The sequence below is a fragment of the Rhinoderma darwinii genome, chromosome 9 (assembly GCF_050947455.1).
Source record: "Rhinoderma darwinii isolate aRhiDar2 chromosome 9, aRhiDar2.hap1, whole genome shotgun sequence".
NCBI lineage: Eukaryota > Metazoa > Chordata > Amphibia > Anura > Rhinodermatidae > Rhinoderma > Rhinoderma darwinii.
In genome coordinates this window covers 17,396,123-17,422,961 of record NC_134695.1, presented here as the reverse complement: position 1 = coordinate 17,422,961, position 26,839 = coordinate 17,396,123, and the positions used below count along the sequence as shown (strand labels likewise).

At 41.7% G+C, this 26,839-nt stretch overlaps 1 protein-coding gene across 2 annotated transcripts in view; it reads left to right on the top strand.

The window, feature by feature from the left end:
* MTA2 (metastasis associated 1 family member 2) overlaps positions 1–26,839 on the top strand; it is a 70,570-nt gene that overhangs the window by 26,159 nt on the left and 17,572 nt on the right. The window contains exons 1-7 of one of the 2 annotated variants that reach the window (XM_075837314.1): positions 4,531–4,628; positions 23,379–23,446; positions 23,531–23,624; positions 25,645–25,762; positions 26,209–26,272; positions 26,341–26,458; positions 26,707–26,809. In XM_075837314.1, the coding sequence (XP_075693429.1) occupies positions 4,583–4,628; positions 23,379–23,446; positions 23,531–23,624; positions 25,645–25,762; positions 26,209–26,272; positions 26,341–26,458; positions 26,707–26,809 (611 nt within the window). In that variant the 5' untranslated portion in view covers positions 4,531–4,582. Of the gene's footprint in view, positions 1–4,530; positions 4,629–23,378; positions 23,447–23,530; positions 23,625–25,644; positions 25,763–26,208; positions 26,273–26,340; positions 26,459–26,706; positions 26,810–26,839 lie in introns of those variants that run through there. The other variant, XM_075837315.1, reaches the window with a different exon arrangement.

Sequence of the window (26,839 nt, the reverse complement as noted above, 5' to 3'; positions counted from 1 at the left end):
AGATTGTAATGTAACACCTTTCAAGGTATTCATCTAGGGGTATAGTGAGGATTTTCAAGTTATGAAGTGACAACCCTCTAGGTATTCATCTAGGGGTTTAATAAGGGTATGTTCACACTACAGCGTCCGTAACGGCCGAAATTACGGGGCTGTTTTCAGGAGAAAACGGCCCCGTCATTTCAGCCGTAACGGCATGTGCAGGCGCTTGAACGCCGCGTCCAATACGGACGTAACTGGAGCTGCTTTTCATTGGAGTCAATGAATAACGGCTCCAATTACGTCCCAAGAAGTGAACGGTGGTACTTTGACGCGGGCGTCTTTTTTACGCCCCGCCTTTTGACAGCGGGGCGTAAAAAAAATGACCGTCTGAACAGAACATCGTAAGACACATTCAAATGAATGGGCAGATGTTTGCCGACGCTATTGAGGCGCATTTTCGGACGTAATTCGGGGCTAAAACGCACGAATTACGTCCGTAAATAGTGTGTGTGAACATACCCTAAGAGTTGCTTTCATTTTGGTAACTAAGGAGGTCAACCTAGAAAACCCAAAATGGAGGGAGAGGGAATGGCGGGTCCCACTACCAACCTACCCACTACTCCATAAAGTCCAGCCCAAAAAATAAATCAAAGGCCTCAGCAAAAATGGATTTGCTGAGACAACCAATCTCATCTGGATTTATTCTTCTCACCCAGATTTGCAACCTGGATGAGAAAGACACTACCTCGGGTTCTTGATATAGTGAGAATTTTTAGGTTCCTTTTTTTACAAATTTTACATGGGGCTGGTCAGTAAAAAAAGAAATAATTTGTCATGGCCAATATTGGAGACAGAAAAAGGTGGATACTGAATAAATACCGTATTTTTCGGACTATAGGACTCAGTTTTTAGCAAGAATAAATCTTGCTAAAAAGTCCCTGCGTCTTATAGTCGGTAGTCAAGGGACCTGGCTGCGCCTGGCCCCCTGACCGCTCCTTACTTAACCCCTTCCCAACCCGTGATGTGCTGGCACATCATGGGGAGGGGATGATGTATGGAGCTGGCTCATGCGCTGAGCCTGCTCCATACACTGCAGGTGTCCGCTTCTGACACGCTGCTCTAACAGCCAGGAACAGCGATGTCGCTGTTCCTGGCCGTTTAACAAGTTAAATGCCGTGGTGAATAGCGACCGCGGCATTTATAGTGGTTTTCCCATGAAGGACATTTATGACCTATCCACATTATATAAAATACATATGAAAAATGTGGGCTATAAATATATCTCCCATGAGTGAATACATCCAATCCTAAGGTATTACAAACACTCCTAAGCACATGTGAGAACAATAAGAGTAACACATATTACATAAATCAAGTGCTAAACACGGTGTACTTACTTATTGCATGTTGTAGGATGTCGCTGCTGCTCTCCGACACATCAGTCTCGGCGTTCACAATTAGTTACTGCGCATGCGCTAGCCTATAGCGATCAATGGACTTCTTAGCTCTACTGCGCACGTGCGGAGGCCATCTTGGCTACTGGCTAGAGCCCATACTACTGTGTAACTGCGCCTGTGTAACAAAATGACTTCCGGTGTTAGCGTTCGGTCGCCTAGCAACCTCATCTGTCAATCACTGAGCCTAAATATCATATAGAGTTGCACATTAGAACTAACTCACGGCAGTATTATTCAAAATATTCAATATACCCTGTAGATTCACATGTGCCGCTATTTTTGTGGTCTATATGATTACCTGCCCATGTGGTATGGTTTATGTGGGTGAAACTACCAATGAGGTAAAGGATGGTATTAATAAACGCAAGAGTACGAGACAGAGAAAACAGATTGACCTGCCAGTGGCGAAACACTTTATAGAATCGAAATACTCAGACCACGTACCGGTTTTGCGTAGAGGATGGGACAAACAAAGACTTTTGAAAGAAAAGGAATTAAAATTCATATTTCAGTTAGACGGTTTACAACCTAAGGGTCTTCATTTGGAATGCGCCTTAGGCACCTATGGCTAGAGCCAATTCTTGCTGCTTAGAGGCTCTGTTACCAGATTATAAGTGCCTCTATCTCCTACATAATCTGATTGGCGCTGTAATGTAGATAACAGCAGTGGTTTTTATTTTGAAAAACGATCATTTTTGAGCAAGTTATGAGCTAGTTTAGATTTATGCTAATGAGTTTCTCAATGGACAACTGGGCGTGTTTTTTTGCTTTTTTACCAACTGGGTGTTGTACAGAGGAGTGTATGACGCTGACCAATCAGTGACTAATCAGTGTCCTGCACTTCTCATTGTTCCAGCCCAGCATGATCCACAGCACAGTGTGATTGTGCAGTGAAAGAAGTAAACACGCCCAGTTGCTAAAAACACAATGCACGCCCAGTTGTCCATTAGAAAGGCTCATTTGCATAAATATAAAATTGCTCATAACTTAGCCCAAAATGATCGTTTTTCAAAAAAACTAAATGTTACTGTTATCTACATTGCAGCGCTGATCACATGCAATAGGAGATAGGGATTTGATAATCTGGTGACAGAGCCTCTTTAACCAGTTCAGGACCGGGCTATTTTGAGCCTTCAGGACCTTTTTTTATTTGTTGGGCTTCTCGTTGTTCCAGCCCAGCATCTTTCACTGCACAATCACACTGTGTGTGTGTGTGTGTGTGTGTGTGTGTGTTGTGTGTGTGTGTGTGTTGTGTGTGTGTGTGTGTGTTTTTTTGCACTGTACTTCACTTTTATTTTTTTATTACTATGGTCTGTCCCTCAAAGGTCACAAAAGACCTTTGGGGGACTATATATATATATATTTATATATTTTTTTTCTTTTACACAATCTTTTTCCACTCATTGAGCACTGTGTAAAAGAGATCAGAGAAGATGGAAGCAGCGAAAGCTCCTTCTTTCTTCTCCTCAGGGTCACGGACTGCTGGAGACCCGACATTCAGCTGCCCGATCTCTCGGGCAGCAAGTTAAAAGCCGCGCCGTAAATAGTCTATGGCGCGGGTTTTAAGGACACTGACCGCTGGCTGTAAATACACAGCCAGCGGTCGGGAACCAGTTAAGCGCTTTCATTTTTTTAATGGGTATATACACTCACTAATTATGTTTTTATTTTGTAAAAAAAAAAAAAATCTAGATAGTTCACGCATGTCTGAGGATGTCTGGATGCTGCTCCACTTGGACCCAATTGTGAAGGAAGCATACATTGATAATGGTCTCATACAGGGACTTGATGTATTGTAAATTAGTTATAATAAAAAAATAAAGATTATGGACATCACATGGCGTCATTAGAATCTTTTTAGTAGACTAGTTTTTCTCCAATAATTTTTCTCTACATAAATCACAAAACAAAGAAAGGCCCTATATGATAAGTTCGATAAGATGAGATCCATTTATTAACATTTTGGGTAATATTTAATATTAAAGAGAACCTTTCACCTCCCCATACATATGCAGCATGTAATGGGGAGGGCTGCAAAAACCCTGGGGCACTTTAAAAAAAATGTCTACCTCCCTCCGTTATTTAGATATCGGTACCGTTCTATTTGGCGCCCGATATTTAAATAACCCCCTGAACAGTCAATGGGGCGTGTACTGGCAAGGGGGCGTGTTACTTTGGCTGTGATACTGTCCTATCCGATATGGACAGAGCCACAGCACAAGAGCAAGGAGAGATAGAGTGTGCGCTCTCTCACTCTTCAACTTTGAAGATCAGTCTTTTCACCCGAACTGGCAAGGGGGCGTGTCACTGCTACGTACCGTGTAAGAGCTGTGGAGAGGTGAGCGCGCTCATCTCTTCAGCTCTTGCGAGAGATCAGTCTTGTACTTTGTCTGCCGAACTGGCAAGGGGGCGTGTCACTGCTACGGACAGTGTAAGCGCTGGGGGGCGCGCTCATAACTCTCAAAAATGATCTTTTTTCAAAATAAAAACCACTGCTGTTATCTACATTCCAGCGCCGATCTGATTATGTAGGAGATAGGGCACTTATAATCTGGTGACAGAGCCTCTTTAAGATGGTTTTTTTACACATTCCACTCGATGGTGATCTGATCGCCACCTGGTGGTCGAAAGTGTGCTACTATAAATTACTAACAATATAGTAGATATATAACCATTTGATCTCCCTTTAATAAACAAATATGTTATGATCTCTCTTCCAAACTGTCTATTTGCCATACATTTGTCTACATATTAGTAGGGATTGATTTATATATTCTATTCCTCCTAATTGACTTACTGATTTTATAGTCTGAGGTATATTTCTTAAATCTATATATAAATCTAGTACCTAGTTATTATTGGAAGATCATTGTCAGATGAAGATTCTTTTGAATAATACTGCCGTAAGAGTTAGTTCTAATGTTCAGCTCTATATGTTATTTAGGCTCAGCGATTGACAGATGAGGTTGCTAGGCGACCGAACGCTAACACCGAAAGTGATTTTGTTGCACAGGCGCAGTTACACAGTAGTATGGGCTCTAGCCAGTAGCCAAGATGGCCTCCGCACGTGCGCAGTAGAACTAAGAAGTCCATTGATCGCTATAGGCTAGCGCATGCGCAGTAACTAATTGTGAACGCCGAGACTGATGAGTGTCTTGGAGAGCAGCAGCGACATCCTACAACATGCAATAAGTAAGTACACCGTGTTTAGCACTTGATTTATGTAATATGTGTTACTCTTATTGTTCTCACATGTGCTTAGGAGTGTTTGTAATACCTTAGGATTGGATGTATTCACTCATGGGAGATATATTTATTATAGCCCACATTTTTCATATGTATTTTATGCTTGAGAGACTCCTGCAGAGTCGAAACGTAGCTGTATTGATATTTTTCGAATAAGTTTATTAACTAAATAATTTTTTTTGGCATATTGATGCTGTCCTCAAGTTTTATTTATCAGTCGTTTGTTTGGATCAGATTTCTGGACAAGGAATTTGCATCTTTTCTTCAAGATTGAGGTGGAGGGTGTCTGGGCAAGAGAGTGCTGTGGAATATCTGCTATAATATCCACAGGACATGTCATAAATGTCAGGTAGATGCGGGTCCCACCTCTGGGACTCGCATCTATCTCTAGAATGGGGCCCCCTAAACCCAGTTCTATCTTACCCGGTTCCGCTGTCTTCCGGCTACTTCCTGGTTACATGGTCGAGTTACGGAAGCAGCGTAACCCACTAAGCTACGCAGATTCCATAACTCCCAAAGAACTGATTAGTAGTTACAGAAACAGCGTAGCATTCTATTCTGCTTCTGTAACTGCCATTCACTACTATGGGAGTTATGGAAACAGCGTAGCTCAGCGAGTTACGCGGTTTCTGTAACTCATCCATGTATTGCAGAGTATTGTACCAGCGATCTAATGATCGCTGGTTCAAGTCCCCTAGGGGAACTGATAAAATGTGTAAAAAATGAAAAAAAGTTAGATAGATTTTCAGGAGTGTAAAAAAATGTTAAAAGTTAAAAAAACAACCTTTTCCTCAAGCACAATGTAAAAATGAAAAAAATCGCAATGTCCGTAAAAGTCCGAAACTATTACAATATAGCATTATTTGACTGCCACAGTGAATGGCGTAAAAAATAAAATGTAAAACCCGAGAATAGTTGTATTTTGGTCAAAAAGAATGAAATAAAAAAATTTGCATGTACCAAAAAATTGATGCTAATAAAAACTACAGCTCGTCCCTCAAAAAACAAGCCCTCACACCGCTCAAACGATGGAAAAATATAAGTTATGGCTCATTTTTTAACCAATAGTTTTTTCTTAGGAAAAAATTTCATCTTTTACTTTTACAATTTTCTGTGGTCTAAAACCTGGGTGCGTTTTATAGTCCGAAAAATACGGTAAATAAAAAATCCAAGGAGGTGTGATATATTTTGAAACATTGTTTCATGCACAGGCCGGGTTTTGTGGGACATGTCTCACATTGGTATGTGGTGTCTTTATGAATGCCTTGCTTGGCGCACACACAGCAAATTTTTTATGGGGTGGGATTTCTGTGGGTTAATGCTGGCTGGGAATTATCCTGCTGACGGGAGAACCAGATCAACTGCCCTCCCCTTCCTAGTCAAATATCAGGGCCTTGATGACTTTTACCTGAAACTGCAGGAACGTATCCCTACTGCCGGCATATCTGCAGAGGACAAAGGTGTTGTATAAAGCCATCTGTGTAAGATGCACAGACAGCTTTTTATACCACACCTAGGTCTTGCGCATGGCGCTGAATGGTTTTATAACCTGGTCAAAAAGGTCAACGCGACCCATATATTTGTTGTACTCTTGTACACAAAATGTTTTGGGGGACTTGGGTGGTGGATCCGCGTACAGGGACAAGGCTTCAACTTCTGTCATGAATACTGGTCAGTATCAGGATGTCCCTTTTATTCTTATATTTCAGGAGCAACAGATCGTCGCTGCAGACGGGTCTGCTCTCTCCTAATTTTAGGATCTGACCAAGCAAAGTTTTGGGGACGCCCTTCTGATTTTTGCCAGATTGTGCCGCACACCAAGGTGGATCTGGACGAGAACTTTTAGCAATGGGACACTATTGTAAAAGTTGTCCAGATCTAAATTATATCCTTTGCCGAGCAAAGTATGAACAAGATCCCATACGATCTTTCCACTAATTCCTAGGAAGCTGGGGCATTCAGGGGGATTTATATGGGAGTCTTTCCCCTCATAAACTCTAAAAGAGTGGGTGTAATCGCTGGACTTTTACATAATTTGTACATTTTTATGCCGTAAACATTGTTTGATATGCTTCCTCGGCTGAGAAGAATCTTTTGGCCATATTGAGTAATTGACTACAAAGTGCAGCTACTATTTTTTATTTATTTTTTGTGTTTTTTTTAAACAAAAAAACACCGCCACCCCCAACTGAGCAGCAAGAACAGACCAGCGACCCTTCTGTATTCGATGAATTAGGGTTATGACTGGCCGATCACAGCGCTTGCCGGCACGGGACCATTCTGATTGGTGCTGTGCCGTGAGACCTGCTCTGCAACTTCCTCTGACCGTTACGATCACGACACTGTCACAGTGTCTATTGACACAGTGACAGTTTAAAGCTTGGGCATGAGTGTACGGCCTATTGCGGGAAATCACTCTGAATCTTTTGGATTTTTCTTGTGCGCGCAAAATGCCGCCGCTCGTGTAAATCCGGCCTAATTGCAATGAATTCAGCAAAAAACATGTGGGGTCAAAATGCTAACTACCACTAGAAATTCCTTTTTAGGGGTGTAGTTTCCAAAATAGGGTCACTTTTAGGGGGTTTCCACTGTTTTGGCACCATAAGACCTTTTCAAACCTGACATGGTGCCTAAAATATATTCGAATAAAAAGAAGGCCCCAAAATCCTCCTCTAGGTGCTCCTTAGTTTCTTAGGCCTGTGTTTCAGTCCATTAGCACACCAGGGCCACATGTGGGATATTTCTAAAACCTGCAGAATCTGGGCAATACATATTCAGTTGTGTTTATCTGGTAAAACCTTCAGTATTACAGGAAAAATGGATTAAAATAGAATTTCTGCAAAACGAATAAAAAAAAATGACACTTGCAAATTTCCCATCCACTTTGCTTTAATTCCTGTGTAACACCTAAAGGGTTAAGAAACTTCATATAAATAAATATTGAGATGCATTTCTTGGGTTAAACATTCTGTGTTACAGAAAAAAAATGTATTACAAATTTATTTTCACCCAAAAAATGAAATTTGTAAATTTTACCTTTTTAATTTGCTTCCATTCCTGTGAAGCGCCTAAAGGGTTAAAACACTTTCAGAATGCAGCTTTGAATACTTTTGAGGGGTGCAATATTTAAAATCGGGAGATTTATGGAGGTTTCTAATATATGGGCCCCTCAAAGCCACTTCAGAATGGAACTGGTCACTGAAAATATAGCCTTTTGAAATTTTCTTAAAAATGTGAGAAATTGCTGCTGAAGTTTTAAGCCTTGTAGCGTCCTAGAAAAATAAAACGACGTTCAAAAGATGATGCAAACATAAAGTAGACATATGGAATATGTAAAATGAATTATTTTTTTTTGTGTGGTATTACGATCTGTTTTACAAGCACATGCATTTAAAGTTCGAAAAATCATAATTTTTGCAAATTCTCAATTTTGGTATTTTTCACAAATTAGCAGTAAATTTATCGACCAAATTTTTCCACTAACATAAAGTACAATATGTCATCAGAGAACAGTCTCTGAATCGCTTGGATAGGTAAAAGCATTCCCAAGTTATTACCACATAAAGGGATACACGTCAGATTTGAAAAATAGCGCTGGTCCTGAAGGCCAAAATGAGCTCGGTCCTGAAAGGTTAAAACGCCAGAAAAGTACTGTGCGTGAAGGAGGCCTTAGATCTGATCTAGAACAGGTGTGTCAGGGACATGCAGGACCGCTGTCAGTACTGCTGACCTGATAGATTCGGGTTTGTGTGAAATACAGCTTCTATGGATCCAGGATATATCTCAAAAAGTAAACTTTATATTTTTTTTTTTATACAAAAAAGTTGTTTCAAATACCATGATAAGTTGTTTTATTTCTTTTTAAAAAGAGTATGCAAAGGTTTACATAGCCTTTAAGCTGGTTTTACATGTGCAGATATCGCTTGTGTTTAACCACCTTTAACAAGCGCCGATCAACATTACTGCTTGTCAATCGGCACTTGTTTGCTCCATTTTTAAAGCACAGCGATCGTTCCAAGCAAGTTACTGTGATCGTTCTTCGCCATTAATTTGCCTCATGTCAGCAGCACATCTCGCTGTTTACATTCGGAGATGTGCTGCGGACTAGAGACCGTTTTTTTTTGGCCGCCTAAAAGATGCCAACAGTTGAATGTGCGTTTGCTCATTCATTGGCTGATCTTTGCCCTGTTTACACATCTGCGCTCGTTCACCCGATCATTGGCCCGTGTAAAAGGGCCTTTTCTATTGTCTGTTTATTGGGCTTTTCTAGGCAGGCTGACAACCATCTTAGGAAGAATGTTATCCAAGGGCTGGAAGTTTTCAGGGGTGGAAGCTTCTGAAGCTGAGAAATGCCAGCCTGTGCTGTGGTACCAGTATTTATGGAGAGCGTGCTGGCATGTAGAAGTGCTGTGTAAAACGCTTAATTCTACAAGGCTAAGTTTTCATTGATCACTGTGATTTCCATGTACATGGCACCGTTAACTGGAAGGGATGTACGGAGATCTCGCATGTGTTCCTTTCAGGGCTGTGGAGTCCGTAAGCCAAACTTCGCTCTAATTTTCACTGTCCAACTCCATGATAAATAACTCCTGTATTAAAAGGCCCGGTTGTCTGCTCGCTGTGTATAAATGTATGTGTGGTTGGTGATCTTGTAAGAAAACAGTGTGCACACGGATAACTTTTATGTAGGTGTCCTGGAAATCAGGTGCAAGTCTGAATGGAAATAAAATTGACTTTTGAAAAGTGTATCTGCTATATGAAGAAATGCCTTAATTCTGTCTAACTGTTTTCTTGCACTTCTGCCATGACTTCAGGCATGCCAAGCCAGGGCCAATTAAACCATAGGGTAAATGATATATCTGCACCAGGCCACCTGCTGGTGGTACCATTTTCAACTGTGTTTGACACGCAGACACAGTTAAAAACTTGTGTACACCCCCGATAAATATATTTCCATAGACGAGTCCCTTGTTAATTTTAAGGGGAGGCTTAAATTCTGCGAATACCTGCCCAATAAGAGGGCAAGGTATGAAATTTAATTGTACAAACTATGTGAGAGTACAGTACATCTGGGTATACACACAGGTTTAGGGTTTACGAAGTGAAGGACTCTATTATTGAACCCCAAGAAGGCCGCGCCCCACCCCGTCCTGGGAGTTAGTGGGAAAAAAATGTGGGATTTAATACACCCATTGCTGGACAAGGGTTACAACTTCTATACCAGCATCCCACTATTTAGGTGCCTTTCTGCCAGAAGTACTGTAGCATGCGGTACTGTGCGCAAAAATCAGAGAGACCTCCCTAAAACACTGCTTAGCCAAAGCCTCAGAAGGGGTGAGAGCAGGGAACTATGCAGCGAGAACATTCTGTTCGTCAAATATAAGGACAAGAGGGGATTGACCACAATTGATGGCAGTGGCAGCACCCTTCTCCCTGAACGAGGTACCACCACAGTGACCCATAAGCCAAATTGCATCCTGGGCCACAATAAGTACATAGGCGGAGTTGATCGCTCTGGTCAAGTACCGAAGCCTTATAGCCCTACGGAAAGCAAAGAGACGGTACAAAAAGCTGGCCGTGCGCATTCTACAGCTGCCAATGTATAACGCTTACGTGCTATCCCGATGTGCAGGCCGGACAGGGACCTTCCTTTCAAGAGGTGGTGATCCAGGTGCTTATATTTGGGAACCAGGCAGGGGAGAGCCCAAGCACATCTGCTGGTAGCGATGGTCCACGTATTGTACCAGGGCAACATTTTCCACAGTGAAGTGCCCAAATTGCAAAGAAGAGAAGGACACAAAAATGGTGCAGTGTGTTCCAAAAGGGAATTAGAAAAGACCCTATTTACCACTGTGAAACCTGCCCTGAAAAACCAGGCCTGTGTATCGAAGATTGCTTCAAAGTGTACCATACATCCATAAATTGGTAAATTCATGATTCATTAACCCCTTTATTATACCAAAAGCAACATTGCATCCACACACACATCCAGCTAAATTCTAGTTCCAAAAGTCAAATGGCGCTTCTGAGCCCTGCCGTGTGTCCAACCAGCCGTATATGACCACATGTGGGGTATTGATTTACTTGGGAGAAATTGCTTTACAAATGTTGGAGCTTTTTCTCCTATAGTCCTTGTGGAAATGAGAAAAAATTAGCTAAACCTACATTTTCTTTGAAAAAATGTAGACTTTCATCTTCACTACCGAATTCCAAAAATTTCTGCAAAAAATCTGTGGGGTCAAAATGTTTACTATACCCCTAGATAATTTACTCAAAGGGTATAGTTTCCAAAATAGGGTCACTTGTGGGGGGTTTCCACTGTTTTGGCACCTCAAGAGCCTTGCAAACCTGACATGGTGCCTAAAATATTTTCCAATAAAAATGAGGCCCCAAAATCCTCTAGATTCTCCATTTCTTCTGAAGCTTGTGCTTCAGTTCATAAGCACACTAGGGCCACATGTGGGATATTTCCTAAAACTGCAAAACCTGGGCAATAAATATTGAGTTGCGTTTCTCTGGTAAAACTTTGTTACAAAAAAAAAAAATGCTTTAATTCCTGTGAAACGTCTAAAGTGTTAATAAGCATTCTAAATGCTGTTTTGAATACTTTGAGGGGTGCAGTTTTTAAAACGGGGTGACTTGTGGGGGGTTTGTATTATGTAGGCTCCTCAAAACCACTTCACAACTGAACTGGTCCCTGTAAAAATAGCCTTTTGAAATTTTCTTGAAAATGTGAGAAATTGCTGCTAAAGTTCTAAGCCTTGTGATGTCATAGAAAAATAAAAGGATGTTCAAAAAACAATGCCAATCTAAAGTAGACATATAGGGGATGTTTATTAGCAACAATTGTGTGTGGTATAACAGCCTATCTTACAAGCAGATACATTTAAATTGATTACAAAAAATGCAAAGGTTTTTTTTTTTCACAATTAAATACTGAATGTATCGACCAAATTTTACCACTATCTTGAAGTCCAATGTGTCACAAGAAAACAATCTCCGAATCGCTTGGATAGGTAAAAGCATTCCAAAGTTATTACCACATAAAATGAAACATGTCAGATTTGAAAAATCAGGCGGTCAGGAAGGTCAAAAGTGGCCAAAGCGGGAAGGGTTTAACCCCTTAAGGACACAGCCTGTTTTGGCCTTCAGGACACAGCCAATTTTTTCAAATCTGACATGTTTCACTTTATGTGGTAATAACTTCGGAATGCTTTTACCTATCCAAGCGATTCTGAGATTGTTTTCTCGTAACACATTGGACTTTATGTTACTTGCAAAATTTGCTCGATACATTAAGTATTTAATTGTGAAAAACACCCAAATTAGCATTTTTCTCAATTTATATGTATCTGCTTGTAAGACAGATAGTAATACCACACAAAATTGTTGCTAATTAACATCACCCATATGTCTACTTTAGATTGGCATTGGTTTTTTTTTGAACATCCTTTTATTTTTCTATGACATCACAAGGCTTAGAACTTTAGCAGCAATTTCTCACAGTTTCAAGAAAATTTCTAAAGGCTATTTTCACAGGGACCAGTTCAGTTGCGAGGTGGATTTTAGGGCCTTCTATATTAGAAACCCTCTAAGTCATCCCATTTTAAAAACGTCACCCCTCAAAGTATTCAAAACAGCATTTAGAGAGTTTCTTAACCCTTTAGATGTTTCACGGGAATTAAGGCAACGTAGATGTGAAGTTTTCAAATGTGTTTTTTTTTTTTTTTTTGCAGAAATTAATTTCAGTTTTTTTTTTTGTAACACAAAGTTTTATCAGAGAAACACAACTCCATATCTATTGCCCAGATTCTGCAGTTTTTAGAAATACCCCACATGTGGTCCTAGTGCACTTATTGACTGAAGCACAGGCCTCAGAAACAAAGGAGCACCTAGAGGATTTTGGGGCCTCCTTTTTATTAGAAAATATTTTAGGCACCATGTCGGGTCTGAAAGGCCCTTGCGGCGCCAAAACAGTGGAAATCCCCCATAAGTGACCCCATTTTGGAAACTATACCCCTTGAGGAAATTATCTAGGGGTATAGTGAGCATTTTGACCCCGCAGGTTTTTTGCAGAAATTATTGGGCCGTGAAAATGAAAATCTACATTCTTTCAAAGAAAATGTAGGTTTAGCTAATTTTTTCTAATTTCCACAAGGACTAAAAAGAGAAAATGCACCACTACTTTTGTAAAGCAATTTCTCCCGAGTAAAACAATACCCCACATGTGGTTATAAAAGGCTGTTTGGACACACGGCAGGGCTTAGAAGGGAAAGAGCGCCATTTGGCTTTTGGAGCTCAAATTTAGCAGGAATGGTTTGCGGAGACCATGTCGCATTTGCAAAGCCCCTAAGGGACCAAACAATGAAAACACCAAAAAAGTGACTCCATTTAGGAAACTACACCCCTTGAAGAATCCATCTAGGGGTGTAGTGAGCATTTTGACCCCACAGGGGTTTCATAGATTTTATTAGAATTGGGCAGTGAAGATAAAAACATTTTTTTCCAATAAGACGTAGCTTTAGCTCAAAATTTTTCATTTTCTCAACAACTAAAGGAATAAAAGAACCCCAACATTTTGTAAAACAACTTCTCTGGAGTACGGCAATACCCCATTTGTGGTCATAAACTGCTGTTTGGGCACACGGCAAGGATCCGAACAGGAGCGCCATTTGGCTTTTGGAGCACAGATTTTGCTGGATTGGTTTCTTGACACCATGTCACTGGTTTGCAAGGCTCCTAAGGTACCAGTACAGTGGAAACTCTCCAAAAGTGACTCGATTCACGAAACTACACCCCTTGAGGAATTCATCTAGGGGTGTAGTGAACATTTTGACCCCACAGGTGTTTCATAGATTTTATTAGAATTGGGCAGTGAAAATAAAAAAAAATCCTTTTTCTTCAATAAGACGTAGTTTCAGCTGAAAATGTTTAATTTTCTCAACAAATAAATGAAAAAAAGCACACCAACACTTGTAAAGCAACTTCTCCTGTGTATGGCAATACCACATATGTGGTCATAAACTGCTGTTTGGGCACAGAGTAGGGCTCAGAAGGGAAGGAGCGCCATTTGGCTTTTGGAGTACAGATTTTGCTGGATTGGTTTCTGGGCGCTATGTCGGATTTGCAAAGTCCCTGTGGGATCAAAACAGTGGATCCCCCCCCAGAAGTGACCCCATTTTGGAAACTACACCCCTCAAGGTATTCACCTAGGGGTGTAGTGAGCATATTAACCCCACAGGTGATTGGCAGAAATTGGTGTGCACTCGATGTTGCAGAGTGAAAATGGGATTTTTTCCATAGATATGCCAATATGTGGCGCCCAGCTTGTGCCACTGGAGACACACACCCCAAAAATTGTTAAAAGGGTTCTCCCAGGTATGGTGATGCCATATATGTGGAAGTAAACTGCTGTTTTGGCACACTGTAGGGTTCAGAAGGGAGGTAGCTCCATTTGGCTTTTGGAGCGTGGATTTTGCTTGTAGTAGTTTTGTTTGGAGTCTTACTGGTGTTTCCGTTTATAATGTGGGGATACATGTAAACCGGCCGGAGTATATAAGGGGCATATGGGGTAAAAAAAAAAACAATAAAATGATCCATAGATGTGTGTTACGCTGTGACAATCCTTTCTGCACAGGCTGGTGTCGCACTAATAAATGGTCCTTACTTATTCCCCTTTTGGTCCGCACTCCGCACCTTTGCAGTTTGAGGAATTTTGCTGAGAAGTGTTGTCCTGGTATAATACGGGCACCGTCTCTTCCAGCAGATTTGTTTGGGCCCTCCCCTTCCTGGTTCCCTAATTTTAGGGGCCTTGATAATTCGCCACTTGAAATGGAAGAAACGTTCCCCTCGGGCCCGCACAACTGCATATTTTTGTTTCCTGGCTTATTGGAGCCTTAACTAATTTAATTTTTCATAGACGTAGTTGTATGATGGCTTTTTTTTGCGGGACGAGCTGTAGTTTTTATTGGTACCATTTTGGGCTACATGCGACTTTTTGATCACTTGTTATCCTTTTTTTTTTTTTTGGGAGGCAAGGTAACTAAAAAAATATGCCAGAATTGCTGTTTTTTGATAATTTTTATACAGCGTTCACCACGCGTTATAAATTACATGTTACCTTTATTCTGCAGGTCATTACGATTCCGGTGATACCCAATTTATAGCACTTTTTATGTTTTACAACTTTTTGCACAATAAAATAACTTTTGTAAAGAGAATGGATTTTTTTCTGTCGCCAAGTTGTGAGAGCCATAACGGTTTTAATTTTTCCGTCGACGGAGCTGTATGAGGGCTTGTTTTTAGCGAGAGGGGTTATAGTTTTTATAGGTACCATTTTTGGGTACATGCGACTTTTTGATCACTTTTTTATTTCAAAGTGTTTTGTTTTTTTACGGCGTTCACTGTGCAGAATAAATAACATAATATTTTTATAGTTAAGGTTGTTACGGTCGCAGCGATACCAAATATGTATGGCTTTATTTTTTTCAATAATAAATGACTTGATAAGAGATAAAGGGCGATTGTGTTTTATTACGTGAAACTTTTATTGTATGTTTTACAACTTTTATTTTTACTTTTTTTACACTTTTTTTTTTATTCCCAGTAGGGGACTTGAATGTCCAACTGTTTGTTTGATGATCTAATACATTGCACTACCTATGTAGTGCAATGTATTGGAACTGTCAGTTCACTGACAGCAAGCCGATCAGGCTCCGCCTCTGGGCGGGGCCTAATCCGTTTACGTAATGGCAGATAGGAGTCCATTGTTAGGGCAAGGCTGCCTATTTGCTACAAACCTCTAGGATGCGCCAATCACAATGGATCGCTGCATCGAAGGGGTTAATGGCAGGAGTCGGAGCTAGCTCCGGTTCCTGCCTTTACAGTGGGATGTCCGCTGTAACATACAGCGGACACCCACTGCTGATGACGCCGGCTCAGCTTCTGAGCCGGAAGCTGATCCGGCGCCATCTTGCCGATGGTACCGGAAGCCTCCTGGGCCCCGCCGACGACGGGGCATAGGAGGATTCCGTTACTGGCGGACCGGGAGGTAAGTATTAGCCCTCCGATCGCCTTTGCAGCCACAGGCAACCCAGCGATCACGCTGCTGGGGTGCTGGTGGCTATAAACTCCTCACATGCTGCGATCTCTATTGAACGCAGCATGTGAGGGGTTAATCGGTCGGATCGGAGCCTAGCTCCGGTCCTGGCCGATATATCAGGGTGCCAGCTGTAACATACAGCTGTCAACCGGCGGTGATGTCGCTGGCTCAGCTCCTGAGCCAGCTTCATCTGTTCCACGTACAGTTACGTGGAGTTGCGGGAAAAGACCATCGTCCATCACGTAACTGTACGTGAAATGGCGGGAAGGGGTTAAAGAGGCTCTGTCACCAGATTATAAGTGCCCTAGATAATCTGATAGGCGCTGTAATGTAGATAACAGTGGTTTTTATTTTGAAAAACTATCATTTTTGAGCAGGTTATGAACTATTTTAGATTTATGCTAATTCGTTTCTAAATGCCCAACTGGGCGTTGCTTAACTTTTGACCAAGTGGGCGTTGTAAAGACAAGTGTATGACGCTGACCAATCAGCGTCATACACTTCTCTCCATTTATTTTCATCTGTACTCACAGCACAGCGTAATCTCGCGATGTCAAGCTGTGCTGTGAGAGTAAGTACCACAGAAACTTTACCGAAGTGTCGGGAGTGTGAATAGACATCGCATCCTGGCTGGAGGCAATGTCTATTCACTCAAGACACTTCGGTAAAGTTACTGTGGGTGTATGTGACCGCACGATCTTGCGAGATCACGCTGTGCAGATGATAAATGGAGAGAAGTGTATGACGCTGATTGGTCAGCGTCATACACTTAACTTTTGACCAAGTGGGCGTTGTAAAGAGAAGTAACTCCCAGTTGGGCATTAAGAAACTAATTAGCATAAATCTAAATTTGTTAATAATTTGCTCAAAAATTATCGTTGTTCAACATAAAAACCCACTGTTATCTACATAACATCACCGATCAGATTATGTAGGGAATAGGGCAGTTATAATCTGGTGACAGAGCCTCTTTAACATTCATCGTGGGGAAAATGTTTGAGGGACTATATACAGGATTATGACTAAAAAAAAATAGTATTACAAGTGACAGCCAGCACAGTTATACTAAGGACAGAAGTTGGCAAAGCAAGCCTAGACAGAGGGGCTGCTGTTAATATAGTGTTTTTGGACTTTGAAAAGGCATTTGAAACTGTCCCTCGTTGACATCAAATGGGTAAATTAAGGACCTTTAGGTTTAGAAAGTATAGCTTGTAATTGGATTGAGAATTGGCTCAAGGACCGTATACAGAGAGTTGTGGTCAATGATTCCTACTCTGAATGGTCCCCGGTTATAAGTGGTGTACCCCAGGGTTCAGTGCTGGGACCACTATTATTCAACTTATTTATTAATGATATAGAGGATGGGATTAATAGCACTATTTCTATTTTTGCAGATGACACTAAGCTATGTAATATAGTTCAGTCTATGGAAGATGTTCGTAAAATGCAAGCTGATTTGGACACACTAAGGGTATGTTCACACGGCCTATTTACGGACGTAATTCTGGCGTTTTTGCCCCGAATTACGTCTGAAAATAGCGCCTCAATAGCGTTGACAAACATCTGCCCATTGAAAGCAATGGGCAGACGTTTGTCTGTTCACACGAGGCGTAATTTACGCGCCGCTGTCAAAAGACGGCGCGTAAATAGACGCCCGCGTCAAAGAAGTGACCTGTCGCTTCTTTGGCCGTAATTGGAGCCGTTATTAATTGACTCCAATGAATAGCAGCGCTAATTACAGCCGTAATGGACGCGGCGTTCAAGCGCCTGCACATGCCGTTACGGCTGAAATTACGGGGATGTTTTCAGGCTGAAACATCCCCGTAATTTCAGCCGTAACGGACGCCCTCGTGTGAACATACCCTAAGTGTTTGGGCGTCCACTTGGCAAATGAAGTTTAATGTAGATAAATGTAAAGTTATGCATCTGGATGCCAACAACCTGCATGCATCATATGTCCTAGGGGGAGCTACACTGGGGGAGTCACTTGTTGAGAAGGATCTGGGTGAACTTGTAAATCATAAACTAAATAACAGCGTGCAATGTCAATCAGCTGCTTTAAAGGCCAGCAAGATATTGTCGTGTATTAAGAGGCATGGACTCGCGGGACAGGGATGTAATATTGCCACTCTACAAAGCATTAGTGAGGTCTCATCTAGAATATGCAGTTCAGTTCTGGGCTCCAGTTAGGATCTCCATAGAAAGGATGCCCTGGAGTTAGAAAAATACAAAGAGCAACGAAGCTAATAAGGGGCATGGAGAATCTAAGTTATGAGGAAAGAATGAAACTTATTTATCCTTGAAAAGAGGCGACTAAGGAGGGACATGATTAACTTATATCAATATATTCATGGCGCATACAAAAAATATGGTGAAATCCTGTTCCATGTAAAAGCCCCTCAAAAAACAAGGGGGCACTCCCTCCGTCTGGAGAAAAAAAGGTTCAACCTGCAGAGGCGACAAGCCTTCTTTACTGTGAGAACTGTGAATCTATGGAATAGTCACCGCAGGAGCTGTCACGGCAGGGACAGTAGATGGCTTTACAAAAGGGTTAGATCATTTCCTGGAACAAAAAAATATTCGCTCCTATGTGTAGAAATTTTTACCTTCCCTTTTCCCATCCCTTGGTTGAACTTGATGGACATGTGTTTTTTTTTTTTTTTTTTCAACCGTACTAACTGCAACTATCCAGTGTGATATGTTTCAGCCTTCTGACAGTATATATTGTTTCCTCCAGACATATACCTCTGATGTAGGTCTCTAATGTAATGCGAACAGAGCTTTAGCCATTCAAAAGTATGGTAAAGCTGGGTGACAAGCTCTACATGATTGCTGTTGTCAGGAAAATTATAAGAGAAGAATCAGAAATAACTAGTAGTAGTCTAGTCACACCAGACTTGTATGCCTGTATACTGTAACGTAGCCATAGACTACAATTGTGCAGAGTTATTAATACACAGTCACGTTATTATGACCACCAGCTAATATCCAGAGTAACCTCTGTGTGCAGCACGGGCAGCAGCTAGATGGGCTGGTAGTGACTCAATAAGGTGCTGGTAGGTTGTCTTCGGTATCTGGAGCCATGCTGACTGCAGTGTCTACCACATTTGCTTGGGGAGGATCCATAGAGGGAACAAGACTATCAAGGTGGTTCCACAGATGCTCAACTGGGTTCAAGTCGGGAAAATTAGGGTGCCAGAGAAGTACTTGGAAGTCCTGGTCGTACTCTTCCAACTACTGGCTGACATTTCTAGCCGTTTGACGTGTCACATTGTCTTGCTGGAAGATTCCATCTGCCCCAGTGAAGACAAACCCCATGAATTGGGTGGACGTGATCTGCAACGATGGATTCCGACCCAAATCGGTTCAGAGTGCCTTCCACATGGATCAGAGGGCCCAGAGCATGCCATGAAAAAAAAATTCCCAGACCATAACGGTGCCGCCACCAGCTTGTGTTCTTCCAGCAATGGTTGCAGGGTGTTTGTTCTCTGATGTTTCTCGCCTGACACGCCAATGTCCATCCGTTCGTTGAAACCGAAAACGTGACATCATAGAATTCCGATACTGCAGTGCAAATTGAAGCCTTTTTTTCCCCATGCACCTTTGTTAGGAGCAATGACCATCCGTCTGCTTCGGAGCCCCATATGGAGTAGGGTTCGCTGAACTGTTTTGGACACACGTCTGGTAGTCCCTGGTTGATTTTCATGGTGAGCTGCTCAGTTGTAGTGTGTCGTTCGACCCTCACGCACCTTCGTGGTTGATGTTCACCTCTTACATCAATGGCACGTGGTGTTCCACAGTTTCCACGTCTGTTCCCAACGGTGCTATTTGTCCACTCATGATACACTTTCACCACAGCGGCACGTGAACAGTTCACAAACTGTGCTGTTTGAGGAATACTGCCACCCGTGGCCCAAAAGCCAATAATCATCCCCTTTTGCAACTCTGATAAATCTCCCCTTTTACCCATGGCAATGACGAGTGATATGTGTTCAGACAGCCCATCACACACCTTATATACCCACCAAGCCTGCCCACCACACATCACTTCCTTCATGGGCTACGCGCTGCCGATGTCAAAAGTAGGAGGTGATCATAATAACGTGACTTAGGCTGTGTATATTCAGCTGCTTCAGCAGATGAAGGCCTCCTGTATATAGTATGAAAATCTGAGGGACATGGATGTTTGGAAGGGGCCTGTAGAATACTACTGGCAGCACGTTCAGGATCCATGCAACCAGGAATCCTGAATATTCTTCTCTCTGTGATAACTATCACAATCTACTGGCCAGCTGCTGAGTTTGTGCTGCAATTTTCACAGAAGTGCAAAAAATGTTTGAAATTGACTATTCTGGATATCCATCCTTGGAAAATGAGTACTTTCCTAGGGCCACTTCCTGTTTTGTTCTAGCAATTAGAGGGGGTCCAACCACTGTAAATCCCGCCCCATTGTCAACAATGGGCTTTTTTGCGAGATTTCTTTTATTTTTTTTTCAAAAACACGGCGATCGGATCCAAGTTTCATAGTCCATAGTAAAATATAGAAAAGTTTACATACACAGCTTTGGTTTTTTTTGTTTCGTTTTTTAGCGTCTTTGGGGTCAGTGGCATTTTTATCAAAATGCCACGTGCTGTAGATATGGCGATTTTTCTGGTGTTTTTCTCCGGTAGGCTTCTGTGCAGTCTTTATGCTGACACCTTTTGTAGTGTTTGTCATTTCTGCACACAAGGCTGTATTGTTAATAGGAGCGGAGTCATAATTGACAGGATTGTAGCCGCTCGTTTCGCTGTGATCGATACTGTTTATCTGCTGCTTTATACAACTTTCCTGACTTGCCGTGTAGAGTAGTTTGTTTGCAGAGCCCCATTGCGTTTGCATGTATTTAATCTGGGACACATACTGAAGACTTGTGTTCCAGGAGCCACCCGACAGGAAAATGGATAGAGGTGACCTAAGATGCTGTCACTTGGGAGGGCCGCTGTACTATTATAATAGCGTATAAAAACAGTTGCATCAATGTCTAAGATTTGGTCCACTAGGCTCTGTTCACACTACCAATGTGAATTTTCCCTACAAATATTAGAAAAGACAGATGGTATAATTGTATCGGTTGTTCAATCTTGTGAACAAAAAGTGTCCTCTATAAAGCGGCTCTGTCACCAGATTATAAGTGCCCTATCTCCTATATATTCTGATCGGTGCTGTAGTGTAGATAAGTGTTTTTTATATTGAAAAACAATGAATTTTTAGCAAGTTATGAGCAATTTTAGATTTATGCTAATTAGTTTCTTAATAGACAACTGGGTGTTTACCTTTTTACCAACTGGGGGTTGTAAAGAGAAGTGTATGACGCTGACCAATCGGCGTCATACACTACTCTCCATTCGTGTCCATTTGTACTCAGCACAGCGTGATCTCGCTGTGCTGTCACATACACCCACTTTAACTTTACTGAAGTGTCTTGAGCGTGAATAGACATTGCCTCCAGCCAGGACACGATGTCTGTTCACAATCCCGAAACGTCGGTAAAGTGTGTGTGAGACTTTTCGCTGCAAAGTATGATCTTGCGAGATCACGCTGTGAATGACCGCATGCTTCTCATTGAGAACTTGCTCATATACTCCAGGGAATGGAGTTGGTATTCTATCTACCTCAGGTCACACACGCTCAGCAGCCGTGTACGTACCCATCCCAAGTTCAAGGCTATCCCCAGCACCAGCGCTTTAGAGAGTGAAACACATGGCAGGGGCACGGATGTATGCTTCCCTGCAGGAGAACAAAAGAATGTGGAGCCCGACTGTGCTGCTCCTCCCTGTCAGCCTCCCATTTACGTGTTCAGCCCTCAATCACAACAAGCGGCTGCTGCTCTCATTGTCATGTACTGCATGTAACCCGAGCGCGGCCATTATGTGGACAATCACGGAGGATGGAGGGAATACTCTGCAGCAATATGTGTGACTAGTGAGAGGAGGCTAGCACATGACATTGTCCGAGTGACGCACAGGACCATCACATATAGCGCTGGGACAAATATAGACGCGCTTTATTTTTCTACAACGTGACGGTCCCTCAGGAGCATGAGTTCACAGCCATTGTCTGCTGTACACTCCCGACACTTCGGTAAAGTTTGTGTGGGACTTAATCGCTGCACAGCGTGATCTCGCGAGATCACGCTTTGCAGCTATTTAAGTCCCTCGCAAACTTTACCGAAGTGTCTGGAGTGTGAATAGACCTCGCGTCCTGGCTGGAGGTGATGTCTATTCACTCTCAAGACATTTAAGTAAAGTTAATGTGGGTGTATGTGACAGCACAGCGTGTTCTCGCGAGATCACGTTGTGCTGAGTACAAATGGACATGAATGGAGAGACGTGTATGTCGCTGATTGGTCAGCGTCATACACTCCTCTTTACAACGCCCACTTGGTCAATAGCTAAAAAACGCCCAATTGGGCTTTAATAAACGAATTAGCATAAATCTAAAATTGCTTATGACTTGATCAAAAATGATCGTTTTTCAAAATAAAAAAACTTATCTACACTACAGCGTCGATCAGATTATGTTGGAGATCGGGCACTTATGTGGTGATAGAGCCTCTTTAATAGTTAGTGCAAACAATACAACCATATTTTGGGATTCTTCCCACCTTGTTTCACCAGTATTGCTTTTCTTGTGGAAAATCTGTGCTTTTAACTCTGTTCAGCATGGCACAAGTTCTTGCATTATGGTGGGTTTTAGTCAGCAGCTTTTTCTCACTGTCCTTTATGCAGTAGATAACAGAACTTGCTCTGAAACGTGGACCATGGAGATTCGTGTATGAGCGTAATGCATGATCTTTAGAGAGCTGTTTCTATTAATAACATTTAGGTTTTAGGGAATGCTAAACTGCTCAAACAAGCAGCTATGCCCTTAGGCCTAATTCACACGAACGTTGTATACGTCCGTGTGCTGTCTGTTAAAACAACGGACAGCACACGGACCTATGCAATTCAGTGGAGCTATTCGGACATGCGTGATTTGTCACACAGTGAGTTTCCGTTGCGTGAAATTCACTGCATGTCCTATTCTAGTCTGTGTTTTCGGACCACGCGCTTAAGGAACATCTATGGGTGCGTGAAAATCACGGACAGCACACGAACGTCATCGGTGTGCTGTCCATGTTTCACGCAACAGTTGCTAAAGAAATTCAGAGAAAAAATAAATAAAAAAATGTGCACCGACATGGACATGAAAAACTGATGGCACACGGAACTGCAACACATGAAAAAAAGCTGCATGTTTTTTATGCGCGCAAAACTGACGGTCGTGTGCATGGCCCCATAGGAATGAATGGGGCCGCAATTCTCCCATGGATTTTCGGGGTAATTGCGGCCGCAAAAGCAAGTTCGTGTGCATAGGGCCTTAGTGTAATATCTGAGGCCACCTTGCTCTGCGTTGGGCTTATTGTAAGGTTGTAGGGATTGGATTTATTGTGTAGATCTAGTTTAACCAGTTACTGTCACTTTCTGAATGTTATATGGCTAGTGCATTATAGGTTGTTTGCGTGGAATATTACTTTGATCAAAGATGTAAATGAAAGTCTTTGTCGTCTTTGCAGATTATGTATATTTTGAAAACTCCTCAAGTAACCCATACCTGATCCGCAGAATAGAAGAGCTTAACAAGGTAATTGAACTCCATTCAGGGACTCTCTCTATATAATGGATTTTGAGCAGCACAAGACTAAAATGTGTCGTCCTCCTATTGTAGACTGCGAATGGTAATGTAGAAGCCAAAGTGGTCTGTCTGTTCCGTCGCAGAGATATCTCCAGCAGTCTGAACAGCTTAGCAGACAGTAATGCAAGTAAGTTTTGGTTCATAAATCTCAATATTTTTAGTTAGTAATGTTTACTGTGACTTAAAGAGGCTCCGTCACCACATTATAAGTGCCCTATCTCCTATATAAGGAGATGGGCGCTATAATGTAGATGACAGCAGTGCTTTATATTTAGAAAAACGATCTATTTTTACCACGTATGGGGCGATTTTTAGCTTTATGCTAATTAGTTGCTTAATGCCCAAGTGGGCGTGTTTTTACTTTAGACCAAGTGGGCGTTGTACAGAGGAGTGTATGACGCTGACCAATCAGTGACTAATCAGCGTCATACACTTCTCTCCATTCATTTCCTCAGTACATAGGGATCCTGCGTTGTTCGCTATGTGCTGTCTTATAATGACATATTAACGTTACTGAGGTGTTTAGACCGTGACTAGACATTCCTTCCAGCCAGGACGGGATGTCTATTCACAATCCCTGCACTTCGTTAACGTTTGGTACTTACAGCAGAGCAAGCGTAATCCCGCGAGATCTCGCTGTAAATGACAGGTTACAGCAAGATTACGCTTTGCTCTGCTGTAAATACCAAACAAACGTTAATAAAGTGCCGGGATTGTTAATAGACATCCCGTCCTGGCAGGAAGGAATGTCTATTCACGGTCTAAACACTTCAGTAACGTTAATATGTCAGTATAAGACAGCACATAGCGAACAACACAGTGTCACTATGCGCTGACTAAATGAATGGAGAGAAGTGCATGACGCTGATTGGTCAGCGTCATACACTCCTCTGTACAACGCCCACTTGGTCTAAAGTAAAAACGCGCCCACTTGGGCATTAAGAAACTAATTAGCATAAAGCTAAAATCGCTCCTAACGTTGTGAAAATAGATCGTTTTTCTAAATAAAAAGCACTGCTGTCACCTACATTATAGCGCCGATCTCCTTATATAGGAGACAGGACACTTATAATGTGGTGACAGAGCCTCTTTAACCAAGTCTTGCTAAAAAATTGTCATTAAACCTGCAAAACTGTCCCTGATCACTAGATGCTTATATTGAAATCAATGTAAATATCTGTATGTACATGGACGTAGAAAACCAAGAACTGGCAGCAGCAAACACACTGGTATCAAGACTTCTTCATTCACATTTGCAGTGCAACATTTTGCCTCAAGACACCTGAGCTGAATTGTTGCACTGCAAATGTGAATGAAGTCGTCTTCTACCGATTCTCGTGTGGTTGCCTTGCCAGTTCTTGCTTTTATACCAAACTGATAATGTCCATGTGGATCCTCCACGTGGGAGCCTTGCGGCCCCCGTCCAGGTCCCTTTTTGCAGCTGGACCCATTGTATTTCAGCTGTAGACATGGTTTGCCTTCCTAAAATTTTAAAGAGCATTCCCCTCTCGTACATTTATGGCGCATCCACACGGGGCCATTTTCCCGATTAACATTAATGGAGAGTTGAGGTCTCCAACAGTTACAGAAAGAGCCCGTGGATATGCCATTAATTTGTGCAAAATGAGAATGTCCTTTCAATGTTAGTTGACCATGTGAATATTGGGTGTAAGCACTCTATGTGCTCATACTGTTTAAAAAAAAAATAATAATAATAGGATGGTTAGAAGCTAGGATTTTCTATGGCTCTTAATAGTACTCTGGTAAAGAGCTGCAGGCACAAAGTGAGGTTTCCTTTATTTAGCCCATGTGATTGTTACCTTGTTACACATTTATTTATATATATATATATATCTATCACACCATCTATATGCATGCCGCCTAGGACGGTCCAAAGTATCTTTGTGATCCAGAAATTAGAAACGAAGGCGGCACTCCTGTTGAACGATCCTGTTTTCTTTCTGTGCAATGTTTCAGCTCACATAGAAGCTTGAGGATGGCTCCTGAAATGTTGCATGGGTAAGTAAAGGATCATTCATCCAAGTGCCACCTTGGTTTCTATTTTCTATGTTTAGTACCACTAGTATTGATGATCACTTTGCAATGGTCTACTGCTAACACTGCCCGTCATTACTGCCACTGTGCAGGGGAATTTGAGGAGGAGTCTAAGCAGCCGTCAGTGGCCGAACAACCGAGACACCAGCTGAAACACCGCGAGCTCTTTCTATCCCGGCAGTTTGAATCATTGCCTGCTACACACATCAGGTATTCGCATGTTAAAGGCACAGTAACCTCACTTTTTTTTCATTTATTTTTTATTTGCCCTCCGTAAATGCTATGACCACTTATATCTTCAATTCTTACTCCTACTGATAATTGCGCCATCCAACTGTGGATTAATATTGGCAATAATAAATACATTCCTATTACTGATTAGTACAAGATAAATAATGTAAGGTATTTGCAAAGTTGCTCAACCTTTCAGGTAGATTATACCTGATGTAAACGTTTTAAATGGTATTCAAACGTGGATATGCCCTTTTAAGTGGAATCCATTGACACCTCTCTATGCGCTGCCTAAAATAATGACATAACACAATTCTATCTTTTGGATACGTGCTTTTATTTATTATTAGTGAACAAAGGGGAGGGGTGCAGATCTTGTGGTATACTTGTATCAACCAATGTTGTTGTTGTTTTTTCTTTTACAGGGGTAAATGTAGTGTAACTCTGCTAAATGAGACTGACCTTCTGAGCCAGTATTTGGAAAAAGAGGTAATCTCATCTTGTCATTTGTTATGTTAGTTTTTGTCACGCTGTACTAATTCTACTTGTGGTTTTAGGATTGCTTCTTCTATTCACTGGTGTTTGACCCAGTACAGAAGACTCTGTTGGCTGATCAAGGGGAGATACGAGTGGGTTCCAAGTATCAGGCAGAAATTCCTGACCAGTTAGCAGAGGGTAAGTAACTAGAAACTCCTATTCTAAGAGTATACTCACAAACAGATTTTCAGTTGCAGAAATTTCTGCAACTATTTCCACGTGTGAATTTACCCAAATCGTGGTGGTTGAGTCCTAATTTATTTCCACCATTTATAAGGTTTGTCTCCTGCAGTTTGTTAGTTTTGTTCCATTTTTTACATATGGGCAGCTGTAGATAGTCTGACATTTTAGTAAGTTTCCAGAGCTTAATCTACTTTGTCTTTCAGGTGAATCTGATAATCGAAACCAACAAAAAATGGAAATGAAAGTGTGGGATCCAGAGAATCCTCTGACAGACAGACAAATCGACCAATTTCTTGTTGTTGCTAGGTAAATGATTTTACTTTCATGCTTATATCA